Source organism: Gossypium hirsutum, chromosome D06 (assembly GCF_007990345.1).
Source record: "Gossypium hirsutum isolate 1008001.06 chromosome D06, Gossypium_hirsutum_v2.1, whole genome shotgun sequence".
Taxonomy (NCBI): Eukaryota; Viridiplantae; Streptophyta; class Magnoliopsida; order Malvales; family Malvaceae; genus Gossypium; species Gossypium hirsutum.
In genome coordinates this window covers 29,924,275-29,938,367 of record NC_053442.1, presented here as the reverse complement: position 1 = coordinate 29,938,367, position 14,093 = coordinate 29,924,275, and the positions used below count along the sequence as shown (strand labels likewise).

The window sequence follows — 14,093 nt, the reverse complement described above, 5'->3', positions numbered from 1 at the left end:
TGTACGGAATGCTCATCGGGTTGGTCCAAGCTTCTTCAATGTGTCCAACCAAAATCTCACCCCAAACTTTATCTACTAAGGCCGAAACAGCCTCCTTGAATTGTTTGGCTCGTGATCGGGTGATAGGACCTTGAGGCAGCTCCAAAGGTTCCTTGTTCGAGCTAGGTAGGACTTGAGGCATGGCTGTATCACTATGACATCATAGAGAGCCTATCTGGACAATAAACATGGGGTAGTCTGCTAAGACACTAAGGGCATTTTTGGTTCGATGGAATGGCCATTCCATTCCATTCCGTCCCTATTCCACGCGCTACAGGGACACATTTGTTTGGTTGAAATTTGACCGTCGAATCGCTATTCTGTGCAGGCTCTATTATGCGTAAACAATGCATATCCATTCAGAGGGTCAGGTTCTAAATGCCTATTTAATGCCTCTCGTAATAGCTTTTCTTTTATTTTAGACAAAAATCTCCTCCCTTCTTTGGTCATAGCTTTTTTTTCTTGCGTCGCTTGGCTTTACGTTGCTAGACGGTTCATTTTTTTTTATTTTTCTCTATTTTTTCTTCTCATTTCTCAATTCCAATGCACCAGTTTCTTGGAGACTTTTTTTTTCTAGATCATATTTAGGGAGAAAAAAAAGAAAAATGATCATTTTTTTTGTTTTTCCTTTATCAATTTTCGTACCTAACAAATTTGATAAGCTAGATTTGTTTATTTTGCAAAATTTTGGTGAAAATTAGGTTGTGGCAAGATGCAGAGAACAGAAAATTGCTTGCTAATCTTCTTAAGAGGAACATTAAACAGGTTTCTTTCTGCGATGTTTTCGTTAGGACTCAGAAGCCAAACAAATTCTCCTTGTTTGATCCTATTTCTTCTGTTTCTATTATTGGTAAAAATTTTGTGTGTATGTTTATCAGATTATTCTGGAAACGTAGTTTACTATTAAATAAAATTTTAATAACTATAATGTGTCTATTTTACCTCTGATGTTTCTGTTTTTGTATTGCTAGAAACCAAAGGTTCTTACCATTGAAGATAAGTTAATAGTCTTAGGATGCAAGTATATTTCTCATTTCTAATTCTTATCATCTTTTTACACTTTCTATGGTCTAATTGGATTGTTTCTGATTTTATTCAACCCTCATTTGGAATATTTAAATTGATATTTAGGGATCTGGAAAGAAGGATTGTAGAAGTTGAGATGGATTTGACATTAGCTAAGAGTCAAGGCTACCTCAAGCACCAGTTGCCACAAAGTGAGTCTTATTCACAACGAAAGCTTCTAGCAATTATTGGAGTTTATACTGGATTTGGTAGTTACTTGAAACGAAATACATTTAGAGGTTCTTGGATGCCTAGAGGTGAGTTACTAGTTTCTTATACTCTAAAGCTTTAATTTAGATTTTCCGTTGGCTTTTACTTTCATTTCTGGTGTTCACTAGTCTTTTTGCTACGATGCTATTACATCAGTATAACATATACTTTACTGTAGAAAGCATGTCTTCTCTGCATTATTATGGTTTTTGCCAGGTGATGCTTTAAAAAAACTTGAGGAAAGAGGAGTAGTGATACGATTTGTGATTGGTCGAAGGTATTCCGTAATCTTTAATCCTTACTTCATTCATGTTTTTTTATATGGATTATCGATTCTCTTCTTTGCCCAATTTCATTCCTTTGCTATTATGCAACTGGTGAGAACTAATGGGATTAACTACTTTGAAATTGGTAGTGCTAATCGAGGAGATAGCTTGGATTGCCATATTGATGAGGAAAATAGTAAGATGAAAGATTTCTTTATTCTTGTAAGTGGTGGCATTTGAATATGATTGCAAATTTGATTTTTGAACGTTTTCTTTGAGGCTTAGATATCCTCATGATAGCAAGACTTTATCAGAAGGTTTCTTTAATTAGATGCAAGACATTGGTTTGGATTCTTCTCTTGATTTGGGGCTTTTTTTTCATAAGTTTAATTTTTTATTTTGGTTTTTTATTGTTTGTTTTGGGTTTGAAGTTCAATAGCATTTCGTGTTTGTAATGAAAATTGTGTATAGATATCATTGTAGGCTATGTTTCGTTTTGCTAGTGTTAAAGGGAGTTTTTGGGGCTAACCATTCACGGGTATCATAGGAATGGAGATTAAAGGTGTTGTTGCTGAAATCCAGAAGGACAAAAACACTCCTCTTGTGCCAAAGGTTTTTCTTTTTTCCTTCATCTGTAAATGCATACTATCTAACCTGCAAACTTGTTGTGCTATTGTTTTTTCTCTATTTATTTTTATTTTTGGCTCAATGTTGTGTTCTTTACTTAAATTAAAACATTCAATGCTTCTCCTAGTACTAATTGTATGCAATTCTGATATCCTCTATGACACAAACATTCAAGATGGTTGGGATCAAATAGTTGTACGTAATGTATAACCCCCTTCTTTTTAGAAAGATGGGAAAGGAAATCTTTGACTGCACATATAATACAACTTACATAATGTATTAATAATTTTTCCTCTATTGGTTATCAGATGAAATTAACTTTGCATGTTGCATATTACCATGCCATCTGAAGTTAATATCTTTATCTTTTGTTCTTTTTCCAGGTCTTCACTGTAGAGTATTCTCTAATATGCAAAATTTCATCATTCTCTATATTACAAGAAGTTAATATCTTTATCTTTTGTTCTTTGACCCATTTGCACTACCTGTTACTCATTTTTTAATCTTGTTGAGATAGCTTTTTAGTTTTTATTGTTTATTTCTTCTATTTTTGGCTCTAAAATAGGCATACGGTTAGTTTATACCATTTTTTTAGATGTCAATTTTCTATACATTACAGAAACTGTGGCTAGGGAAACATTAGATCAAGCTATGGCAAATGCACTTTCAAAATTTGGTTCTAATTGATCTGTAGCATACATTTCATGTCTTCTTTTTGCAATGGCATTTTAAGGATGCATTTTTTTCTTATTCCTAGAATGCTTATAAGTTATGACTCTTTTTGTGTACTAGAATACTGTGAGAAATATGTCAAGCCTAAAAGATGTTGTACGAGTAGAAGAAGTGAAGTCAAGTGATGAAAAACTGAGTGAAGATGAATATGCTGCCTCGAAGGATGAGGAAATCACCGGAAAAACAGATCTTTAGGCACATATTATGCCCTGCATACTCACTACAAAAATTGTCTTATGTTGTACATGATGTTCAGCTCCAAGAAAATTTGAACACGACAGAACCGGGGAACATGTGGAAAAATTCCTACTTACCCCTTTTTGTCATTACTTTCCATGGATGTTTGTGTAAATTAAACCATTGTTGTTCAATAATTCAAATATTTATCCACTGCTGAGACTTTAAAAATCAATTCTCCCATATGTTCCTCCTTGTGTGCCTGCATCAATTATACTACAATTTATTATGTTTTGTTAGTGTTCATTTATACATATTGGTTGGTCTAACTTTGGTGATGACTTGGTTGGCTGCCAATGGAATTTATATCTCCCATGTCTCTAACACTTTATGGTGGAATCCATTTTGCATGGCTTTTAATTTGGTCTACAAATTTTTGGTTGGCTAGGGTAGTCTCATAGAGAAGTTAAAACATGGGTTTTTTTGGTGTATAAATGTTTGATATTTTTTATATATATAAAAATGAGAATAATTATTGCTTTTGGATCAATATTTGTAATTTTGGCAACTATGATCCTATGAGATTATGTTATGATTTTAATAAAAATTATATTAAGAATATTATTAAATTATTTATTTTTATTTTTATTTAATTATATTTAGTAATAATTATATTAAAACATAATTAAATTATTTATTATTTTAATAATAATCTTAGCAAAATTTAATAACAATAATTATGTACTTTAAAAAATCTGTTAAGGGTAGTCTGGTCATTTTAGCTTTTTTTTCTTATACTATTACAACATCATTCCATTCAACCAAACACAAGAATACCATTACAGTTCTATTCCATTCCATTCAACCAAACAATTGAATTACTGATTACAACTTTATTCCATTAAACTCTATTCTATTACAACTCTATTTCATAATAGCGAACCAAACGTGCCCTAAACATAGGATAGTCCATGGGGACAGTAAACACGGGGGTTACAAGGTGTAAAACCATAGCTCGACTATGGCAACCAACGGAGTTTGACAGGATGCTAAACATGAAACCTGACGAGCAATACCATAACTCAGCTATGGCAGTTTGTGAAGTCTATCGAGACACTAAACACGGGGTAGTCTACTAAGATAATAAACACGGGTGGTCAGCCAGGATAGAAATCATGGGAGAATCCTGCGAATAAAGGAAAGGGGATTAAAAAGGAGAGTGGAAGTATGAGGCGAAATGGTTAGCAAACGAGTCGAAGGAATCCGCCGATGAATGAGGGACGAAATGAAAGTTAGAAAGGACAGCTAGAGTAGTAGTTGCGAAAGATAATAGGGCATAATGGGGGTAACCCAACATGAAATAGTCATGGGAGTTGATGCACTAGCAGTACCTAGTTTACAAGATAATGAAAAAGGGTTTGCCCGAGGATACTAGATAAAGATCCGCCATAAGGCATTCAGAAAAACCCTATAAGTTAGAAAGGTAAGTAAATTGCACAGATTGGTTAATAAGAAAAGAGGGGTTAATAAGAACCCATTGACTAAGAAGGATATATTGGGTGATGCATATGTCTATCAAGACTATTCTTTTTGAAAAGAAAAACCATTGGGGAAGTATCAATCAAATGGCTAGTTCCGTAGGGAACCAACATAAAAGAGAAATCGTGAACTCAAATAATCACTCCAATGATAGCTGCGAGGTACTGATGGCTAAAACAGCCTATAATAGACGGATATGTCACACTTTTGAGCACGGTATCTCGAACAACGTGAATTACAAGGAAGTAATTCAACCGCTATTTGTTCTAAGAGGGACTTAATCCTCTAAAGTGATGGGGTATTCACTAATTATCCCAAATGATGGGATGACAGTAAGTCATTCGAAACTAGGGTAAGAGAAGAAGTCTGCCATGGACTAAATAAATTTTGAAAGATTACCGAGAGGGAGAGACCCAATGGCATTTAGAAGGGTAGACTGTAGGACTACCTTATAAGGACATTGTGGAAAGAAGAAATTAAGTAAAGGAAGGACAGAGTTCTTGGAAATAGTGAATCATTTGAAGAAATCTGACAAAATTAATCGTAGGTCGATAGGATTGCCCAGGGGCATTTCACTTAACAAACTATCAACAAATGAATAAGATTGGGAATAATTCAGAGCCATTATGGGTTTAAGAGAATTCACTCGCACTATCAAGGAGTTATTTGTGTTTAGTTTTTTTATTTAAACCTCTGTAAGATAGGGTCTATTCTCGCGTAAAAAAGAAACTCATAATGTTCATCCGAACTTACAGGGGTTTAATCTATAGGTGCAGGAACTGCGGATTAAGGAACTTAAAGAGGGACCAAGCCAGACCGTGTTGGATCAAGGGATGCTATAGTGTTGTTTCATGCACATAGGAAAGGGAATACCTTAAGAAACTTTTCCATGTAAGTGATTGTTTTGTATTTATGAAGTTCCCTTAGAGTCCAGAATTGAGATAGCTTTGTCTCGATGTAATTTTATATTATAAATAAGTAATATAGTTTGATTGTAGAATAATGTGTTTGAATCTTTTACATGAAATTGGTTCAGTTGTGATGCCCTATACTCGAATCCAACGAACGAGTCATGTAAGGGTGTTACAACTAGACTTGTGAAAGATGGCACTTTAGGCTCGCTTAAAGAAGTTGATCTTTCACAATATGAATCTTAATTTGAAGGCAAGATGACTAAGTGATCTTTTAATGAAAAAGGAACGAGGAACGAGGGTCGTGAAAGCTTAAAACTTGTGTAAACTGACATTTGTGGCCTCATGAACGTCAGTTCAAGAGGTGGTTATGATTATTACATAACTTTTATTAATGATTGTTCCAAATATGGGTATGTGAACCTAATACACTGCAAAATTGAAACCTTTGATAAATTCAAAGAGTTTTCTGTGGAAGTGGAAAAAAAATTAGGTTTACCCATAAAGAAACTTAAGTCTGATCAAGGTGTGGAATATTTATCGGATGAGTTTTTAGGTTGGCTTATAGAGAATGGGATATTATCCCAATTAACTGCGTTGGGAACTCCATAACAAAATGGCATGGCAGAAAGAAGAAATCAAACTTTGTTAAACATGGTTTGATCAATGTTAAGTTATTTAAAGCTGCCTATTTCCTTTTAGGGATATGCCATGTAAATGGCTTGCTATATTCTAAATAATGTACCAGCTAAGGCTACATCTGAAACTCCATATGAATTGTGGCATGACAGGAAGCCAAGTCTAAATCATTTAAGGATTTGGGGATGCCCAGTCCATGTATTGGATAAAGATGCGAGGAATTTGGATTCACGGATAGAATTGTGCATGTTTGTGGGATCTGTTAAAGGAACAAAGGGTTGTTTGTTTTCTAACCCCAAAAGAGCAAATAGCAATAGTGTCCACTCATGCTACCTTTCTTGAAGAAATTTTCATGAATGAATTTAAACCTCGAAGTAAAGAAGTACTTGAGAAACTTTCAAAAAATACTCAAAGCCCTACACTAACGGTTCCCAAACTAACTCCTAACAGTAGACCTACAAACGATCAGCAGCATAGGGAGCTTTCTCGTAGTGGGAGGGTCTCTCATAGGCCTAAGTTCTTCCAATCTAGAGGAAGTTTTCTAAACATTGAGTTTGCCAAATAGGAAGATGATGACCCACGCACATTTGATAAAGAGATGCGGAGTGTTGATTCCAAGCTTTCTCTTAGTCGAGCACTGGCTTGATCATTACTATGTGCCCTGACCTTATCTTAATTTTTGCCCTCAACGAAGTGTTCTTTGCTACTAATCTAATCTTTAACATCATTTCTTGATTCATCAAAAATTTTCAAGCTAAAAACACAAACAAGAAATAATTCAACATCCAGTTCTCAGCGTAGACTCGACTTGACTTTGGCATATACCTGTAAACTCAATATAAGGCTTGATTTAGTTCGAGAATTAACTAAACTTGTAGACCTGATACCACTAAATGTAACACCTTACACTCAAGCAATCGTCAAATTCAAGATGTGAGACATCACATTCGTTGCTGAAGCAACTACGATCTCATTTCAACATCTAAAAGAAGAATCATATGAACAAATTAAGTTTAATCATGAGCTCAAATAAGTAAATGAGATTTTAAACTTTTAAAAGTGTTATTAATTCAAATTTGATTTATAAGTAACCTTATGAAAGCTCTCATGAATCGCTGATAACAAATGAGGGATCAAAATGCAAAAATAGCTAAAGTAGGGATCGTGTTACGACATTGAAGAATGCATCTCATGACACTAAATACAATTAAATTTTGTTGTCGTGACTTTACCAATGAATGTCACAACCTTGGAAACAATAGCTTGATGTTGTGACCTTAGCAAGGAAATGTCATGCCCATGGAGACAATTTGCTCAAGATTGTATCATTTCTTACAAGATTACGAAGCATCAATTCCATTTGGTCCAAAGTGACCCAAAAAATCATCCCATCACATTATGGGCATTATACAAAAATTCCAAATAGCATCCTTGGCATATCTAAACATCTATAAATACATTATCACAAGAACATACATATTCATACTAGATTCATTTATCATACTCATTTACTAGGCATGCAAGCAATATCTCAATCATAGCATAAAATAACCAAAATGAGAAAGCATACCATCTTATCACTAGATTAATACATATACATACCACTAAAAATATATGGTCACATTCAAAATAAAAACTTTTCAACAAAAAGAACCAAAATAACAAGATGAACATAAAGGTCAATACATGACACTAGGTACATGTCACTTGCTACAAGCATATCAAAAACTGTACAAACTTTGCTAGGTCGATAATTGAGCCCTGGATGCTGTCATACACCTCGAGTCCTCAAGATCTAACATTACCTATGCATGAAAATAAACAAAATCGTACACTGAGCAATAATGCTCAATGGTGCTAACATGATTTAAAGTAATAACCAAATATAAGCAAAATAACAAATAAATTTAATATGAAATCCAACTACTATTATATCCAACATGCTTTATGCTATTTAACATGTCATATACTAACATTTAACCTCTTTACCATTATATCTCAATTACATGTATATTAAAGCATATCACAAGGACCATTTCACTTTCTCGTTACATTCTCTAATCTACTGATTCGTTTTATAACCATATCAGTCCTTAAGGCTCATATTTATTGAATCGCATGGTCTTTCACATGCTATCTTTCTTTGCTTTAACTTTAATATACAATTTTAGAATTTACCTTTAACATTCAATATACAATGTCAATAAGTAATGTTTCATATTCCTATTAATCGGACACAGACTCAAGATGGATACACGAATCATTGAACCATCACACCAATATATTTGACACTCAGTGCCTCATCGATACATGTGAAGTATAATGCGCTCCACACCTCATCAGTATAAACTGACGTAAATATATAAATGTTCTTAACACCTCTTTGGTACGTCCAAAGTATAATATGCGCCTCGTGCCTCATCAGTATAAATCGAAGTACAATCCCGTACACTAATCCTATGGCATGCCAACTATACTCGACTATATCCAAGACTTTTAATAGGGTATCAAAGTTTCAAACATATATAGTTCACATACATAATTTAGTACCTAATAAATTCACATCATGCTCAAATAAATTTCATGTCATTTCATATCATCTTATTATATTAACATGTTTTTTATATTATTCATCATATCCATATCATCATATTTAGTATCATCACATTTTTCACAAGTTACCTACTATTTTATACTTACCATTAACCTGACAAGTATGATCATTAACTTATGCATGATAGTTGTAACAAGTCATACATATATATATTAAACTCAAATCATGAAAGTAAAAGCCAAAATAGGCTACTCGTATACGACCTTCACCTTTCCTTTATCTCAAGATGACCCGACGTCATCCTTAACTACATACAATAAATTCGATATAGAAATAATACCAGTTTCACATAAACATAGGAAAACACAACAATTTAATATAATGTAGTTTTAGTCCGTATATCCGGAATACTCATATTTTTCAATATTTAGTATCAAATAAAAATCTAATTTCACATTCTTTCATAAAGGACCCAAACTTTCAATTATAACATTATTTTCTAAAGTTTTCACTTTATTGAAATTAGTCCCCAATATAAAAAATTAACTATATAGCTATACCTTTAAAACTAAGCTACTTTGACTATCTTTTGATACAATTTTAACAAAATCTAAGCTAAACATTTAAACCTCCATTATTTTCAAGTTAACAACTCTTTAATGGCAATTTAGATTTAACATAACAATTTGAAATTTTAACACATGGGTACAATATGCTAGGTTGACAAAATCATAAATTCACACAAATTAAATGAAAATTTACATTTTTACCTTGAGAATTTTTGACCGAAAATGGCTATGGAATAAGCATTTTTTTTTCTTCCTAACTTGGACGGCAAAGATGGAGAATATGAGAACACCTTTTCTCTCAAACTAACGTTGTCTATTTAAACATATATATATATATTAGAAAATTTTAATGAATAATACTTTTTTGAGTTTTTGCATATTTAAATATTTATATAATTTTCAATAACTCTTTTACAATTTTTTTAAAGTTTTTTTTATTTATCCAAAATGAATCTAAACAATGTTGTTCAAATTTATTTATATGTACATTCTAATTATTATTTTTTTAATTATTTTTTGAAAAAATTAATTTTATTAGTACTCGCACGAGATAATTTTTAGTAATTTTGTTAATCATGAAAATTAACTATCAAATCAATCAACTGCTAATTTTTATTAATTAATAAAACTAATTAATATTTTTTGAATCATTAAAAACTCAATTGAGTCAACATTTTTTATAACTGTCAATTAAATTTGTTATTTAAAATTTTCTTTTTGACCCTCATATATGATTAAATATAGTATAGATGTTTAGTGAGGCGAGTCAAAGTTTGGGTTCACAAGTCAAATCCAACTCAGAGTTCAGACGCATCAAGACTACGACCGAAACATATATTCATGGTGAGACACCTTTAAAAACCCTTATTAACCTCTACTCTCACAGCTGCTTCAACACAAAACCCAAGAAAAAAAATAAGAACATGCCAGCCCAGGATGACGAGGAGCAGGGCCAGGTATTCTTTGATGAATCCGACATAATCCACGAAGTTGATGTCGACGAAGAAGGTTTCGGTCTCTCTATCTAAATTTACGTTTCCTTTGTTACTATATTCTTTTAATATTATTTGTATTTTTCTTTCTGTGCGTGGGTTTATTCAGATCTTCCTGATGCTGACGATGAGGATGATATTGAAAATATTGAGGATCCAGATGATTCTATTCACATATTCACTGGCCATACGGGTATTAACAATTTCTTTTTTTAGTTGTTGTTTTGTGTTTTCATGTTCAAAGCTGGGATTAGATTTCGTGGTAGCTTCAAACGGCTTAACTTTATTGTTCAGACCTTGATTTATCTGGATTTTAAGTTTAATTTGAAATTCGATATTAGTTCCTGAAAATAATCATTGATGTTTGTTGAATTTTAATTTGCCATACTATTTTTCTTGAGAGAAACTTGCTTTGATTACCAGCTCAAATGTCAAAACTAATCTGTGTTTCCTTAAAGGGGAAAATAGATCTTAGAATTGTTTACGAAATTATTCCATCAATATAGAAATGGGAACTAGAATATTTAGAAAGGGTTGTCCCATCAGATTATTGTAATGTTTATTCTATCTCAATTTACTCTTTACTACTAGCTTCCTTCATGAAGGCTATTTTTCACAATAGATGAACATCAAGCATCATTACGAAAGTTTGTAAGAAAAACAAAATCCTTATGAAAGTCATCCTCTATGCGTCTAAAAGAATTTAGAGAGAAAACTCACCAGAATTTGTACAGAATCTTAATGCAATGAATGTTTTTCCAGGTGAACTTTATGCAGTTGCCTGTAGCCCAACAGATCCAGTGTTAGTGGCTACTGGGGGTGGAGATGATAAGGGGTTCCTTTGGAAGATAGGTCATGCTGATTGGGCTTCTGAGCTCCAAGGTATGGCCATGATACAATACAACATCTAGACAGTTCACTCTCTTTTTGCAGTACAAGTTTTTCTCTTCAGTGATTTATTGAAGCCAATTTTACTTTTGCATTTTGCCAAAGTGGATGTGACACACACATCCCTTTGACTTTTCTAACATTCTTCATTTCTTATGCTTCTACTAAACCTCTTGTAAATGCAACGCCTGTGCAGGCCATACCGATTCAGTCTCTACTTTAGCCTTTAGCAGTGATGGACAACTACTTGCATCTGGAGGTTTTGACGGACTTGTTAAAGTTTGGGATACCTTTGGAAATTTCAAACGCACACTTGAGGGTCCTGGAGGTGGCATTGAGGTAAAACTACATAATACTTGGATGCTAACTACTCTTAATATTATATGTTTTCTTTGGAAAATTAATGATGGACTTGTTGCCTGATAGTGGATTAGGTGGCACCCAAAAGGTCATCTGATCTTAGCCGGATCTGAGGATTGCACTGCTTGGATGTGGAATGCTGATAATGGGAACTGTCTTAATGTATTCTCAGGCCATGATGCCATTGTGACCTGTGGTGATTTTACCCCTGATGGTATTAACTTTTCATTCTCTACTATTAGGTCATTTGTTTTGCTCTTCCTTTTCTGTTTTTGCATCTTGCTTTCTGTTTGAGCAAATCTGATAAGTATATATGTGATTTAACTAGGCAAAACAATATGTACTGGTTCTGAAGATGCTACATTGAGGATCTGGAATCCAAGAAGTGGTGAAAGCATTCATGTTGTAAGAGGTATTCAACTGAAATCGTATTTTAAATGTCCTAATTGATGTTTCAGACCTAACCTGATTATAAGGTTATATAAAAGACCATGAACTTAATTGATTTGAGAAAATACTATTGAAATCAAGGAGCTAAAGAGATATGCAGTTTGACCGCAAATATAGTAGCATTGGAATCTTCAGCTGTCACAGCTAGCTAACGTAGTGAACATGTTCACAAAAAAATATCATTTTTTTTTGTAAAAGAGTTCATATTTTTTATTTGCTCTCATTTTCACAGTCCTCTTTTAAATTGTTGATAGTAATTTTTTTTCTCGTTAGGTCATCCATATCATACAGAAGGACTGACGTGCTTGTCTATAAGTTCTGATTCAACTTTAGCTATTACTGGTTCTAAGGATGGCTCTGTTCACATTGTGAATATCACAACTGGGAAGGTATGGCTTCTACAAGAGATCGATTAGTTCTTAGTTCGAAGGATGGCTCTATTCACATTGTGAATATCTCTAACTTGCAAATATCGCCATAAATGCAGGTTGTTAGTTCTTGCTCTTCTCAGACAGGTTCAACTGATGGCAATCCAGAGTCAATTGAATGTGTTTTGTTTGCACCAAAGTATGTATATGATGCTGTCTCTCTCTCTCTCAGCTAATCCAATACTTGTTTCACTAGTTTGAATGTAGTTGCCATTTTTCATCAGATAATTATTTCTCTTAAGAGTTTTGGTGAATCCTTGATATTATAACGACAACAATATCAAATCAGTTTGATCAATTCCCTAAACCTACTTGGAAAATTGAAAGAAAAGCAAGTGTTTTGGTTTCCAACTTGAGAAATATTTCCCATAAGATTTTAAGCAAACTGACAAAGCTCATTGTTGAAATAAAAGAATTCTTCTAAAATGAGTTCAGCAAGGCCACTCAAGGGAATGCACTCTAAAGTTTGCCTAGTGGGGTTTAGAACAGCTTGGGGATACCTATGGTCATATTACCATAGAAGACTGCATTTCTGGCTTTGTTTTTGTATGACTGATTTGATCTTATGTTCAAATTATATGCGACAGCTTTCCTTGGGCTGTTTTCGGTGGCATGGATCAAAACCTTACAATTTGGGATCTACAAAACTCATCACCACGTTTCATATGTAACCACGAGGTTTTGGAATCATTTCAACCTGTCTAATATTTTACTCATTATAACTGGTCAACATAAGTTAGCTTCATGGTTAAACGTGGTTAATTTGGTTAAGTTTAATTTGTAATGATGTGGTCAAACAAACTTTGCAGGAAGGAGTGACATGCTTAGCTTGGCTTGGAGCATCTAAATTCTTGGCTACTGGGTGTTGTGATGGGAGAATATGCATATGGAATTGTCTCTCCGGGGAATGCATCGAAACCTTCAAAGGGCATGAACATGCCATCCAATCTCTCGCTGTATCTTCAAATCTGGAGTTCCTTGTTTCTGTTTCCATGGACGGCACTGCTCGTGTATTTGCAATCCGAGATTTCTGTTAGTTCCGAGACCCTCATGTGGTGACTTATTGTATAGTTGCTTAGAAGCATGTATACCCAAATACTTGTTTTGCTGTAATTTCTCTTTAAGTTGGACAGTAAACATTTACAAAGAATTATCCCCCAAATGTATTGCATCTATGGCTGCATCTTTTCCATCCGACTGAATATTTTTAACTTCTTTCATGTACCCCTCCCGATGATTTTGTAATATTAATATGGATGAAGTGAAATCCAAACTTTTCACTGGGGTTAATTCAATTGGAAATCGAATATGGGACAATCGAATACCTGTCTTGTACGGTTTTGAACAAGCTTTTTGCTGGTAAAAATTTGATTTAAATTACAAAAGTACTTATAAAATTTATGGTAAATTGCATTGATGGTTACTCAATTATTGATAATTTTCTTTGCCGCTCAATTATGAAAATTATAAATGGTTGCCTATGTTTTAAATTATTTTTTTTGGTCACCCATTCATGAACCATTAATGAGAATATGGCGTTGACTATTTTTTAACCGGCATAATAATAAAATTAGTCTTTAACAATTATGCATTATGTTAATTTTATTCTAATTCCAAAAAAAATTAGCTCTTAATTTACATACATTA

General features: G+C 33.4%; 2 protein-coding genes across 2 annotated transcripts; both read left to right on the top strand.

Moving 5' to 3' along the window:
• Positions 1-510: 510 nt before the first annotated feature.
• On the top strand, positions 511-3,350 carry LOC121218344 (hydroxyproline O-galactosyltransferase HPGT2). The gene is made up of 7 exons (XM_041095468.1): positions 511-889; positions 1,011-1,060; positions 1,171-1,361; positions 1,531-1,591; positions 1,730-1,802; positions 2,128-2,192; positions 3,000-3,350. The coding sequence occupies exons 1-7, from the start codon at positions 752-754 to the stop codon at positions 3,007-3,009; spliced, it is 588 nt and encodes a 195-aa protein (XP_040951402.1). The 5' UTR covers positions 511-751; the 3' UTR covers positions 3,010-3,350.
• A 6,742-nt stretch (positions 3,351-10,092) lies between these two features.
• On the top strand, positions 10,093-13,736 carry LOC107956204 (angio-associated migratory cell protein). The gene is made up of 10 exons (XM_016891930.2): positions 10,093-10,336; positions 10,430-10,513; positions 11,083-11,202; positions 11,405-11,547; positions 11,635-11,782; positions 11,897-11,980; positions 12,292-12,407; positions 12,506-12,585; positions 13,034-13,124; positions 13,256-13,736. The coding sequence occupies exons 1-10, from the start codon at positions 10,252-10,254 to the stop codon at positions 13,481-13,483; spliced, it is 1,179 nt and encodes a 392-aa protein (XP_016747419.2). The 5' UTR covers positions 10,093-10,251; the 3' UTR covers positions 13,484-13,736.
• Positions 13,737-14,093: the final 357 nt, after the last annotated feature.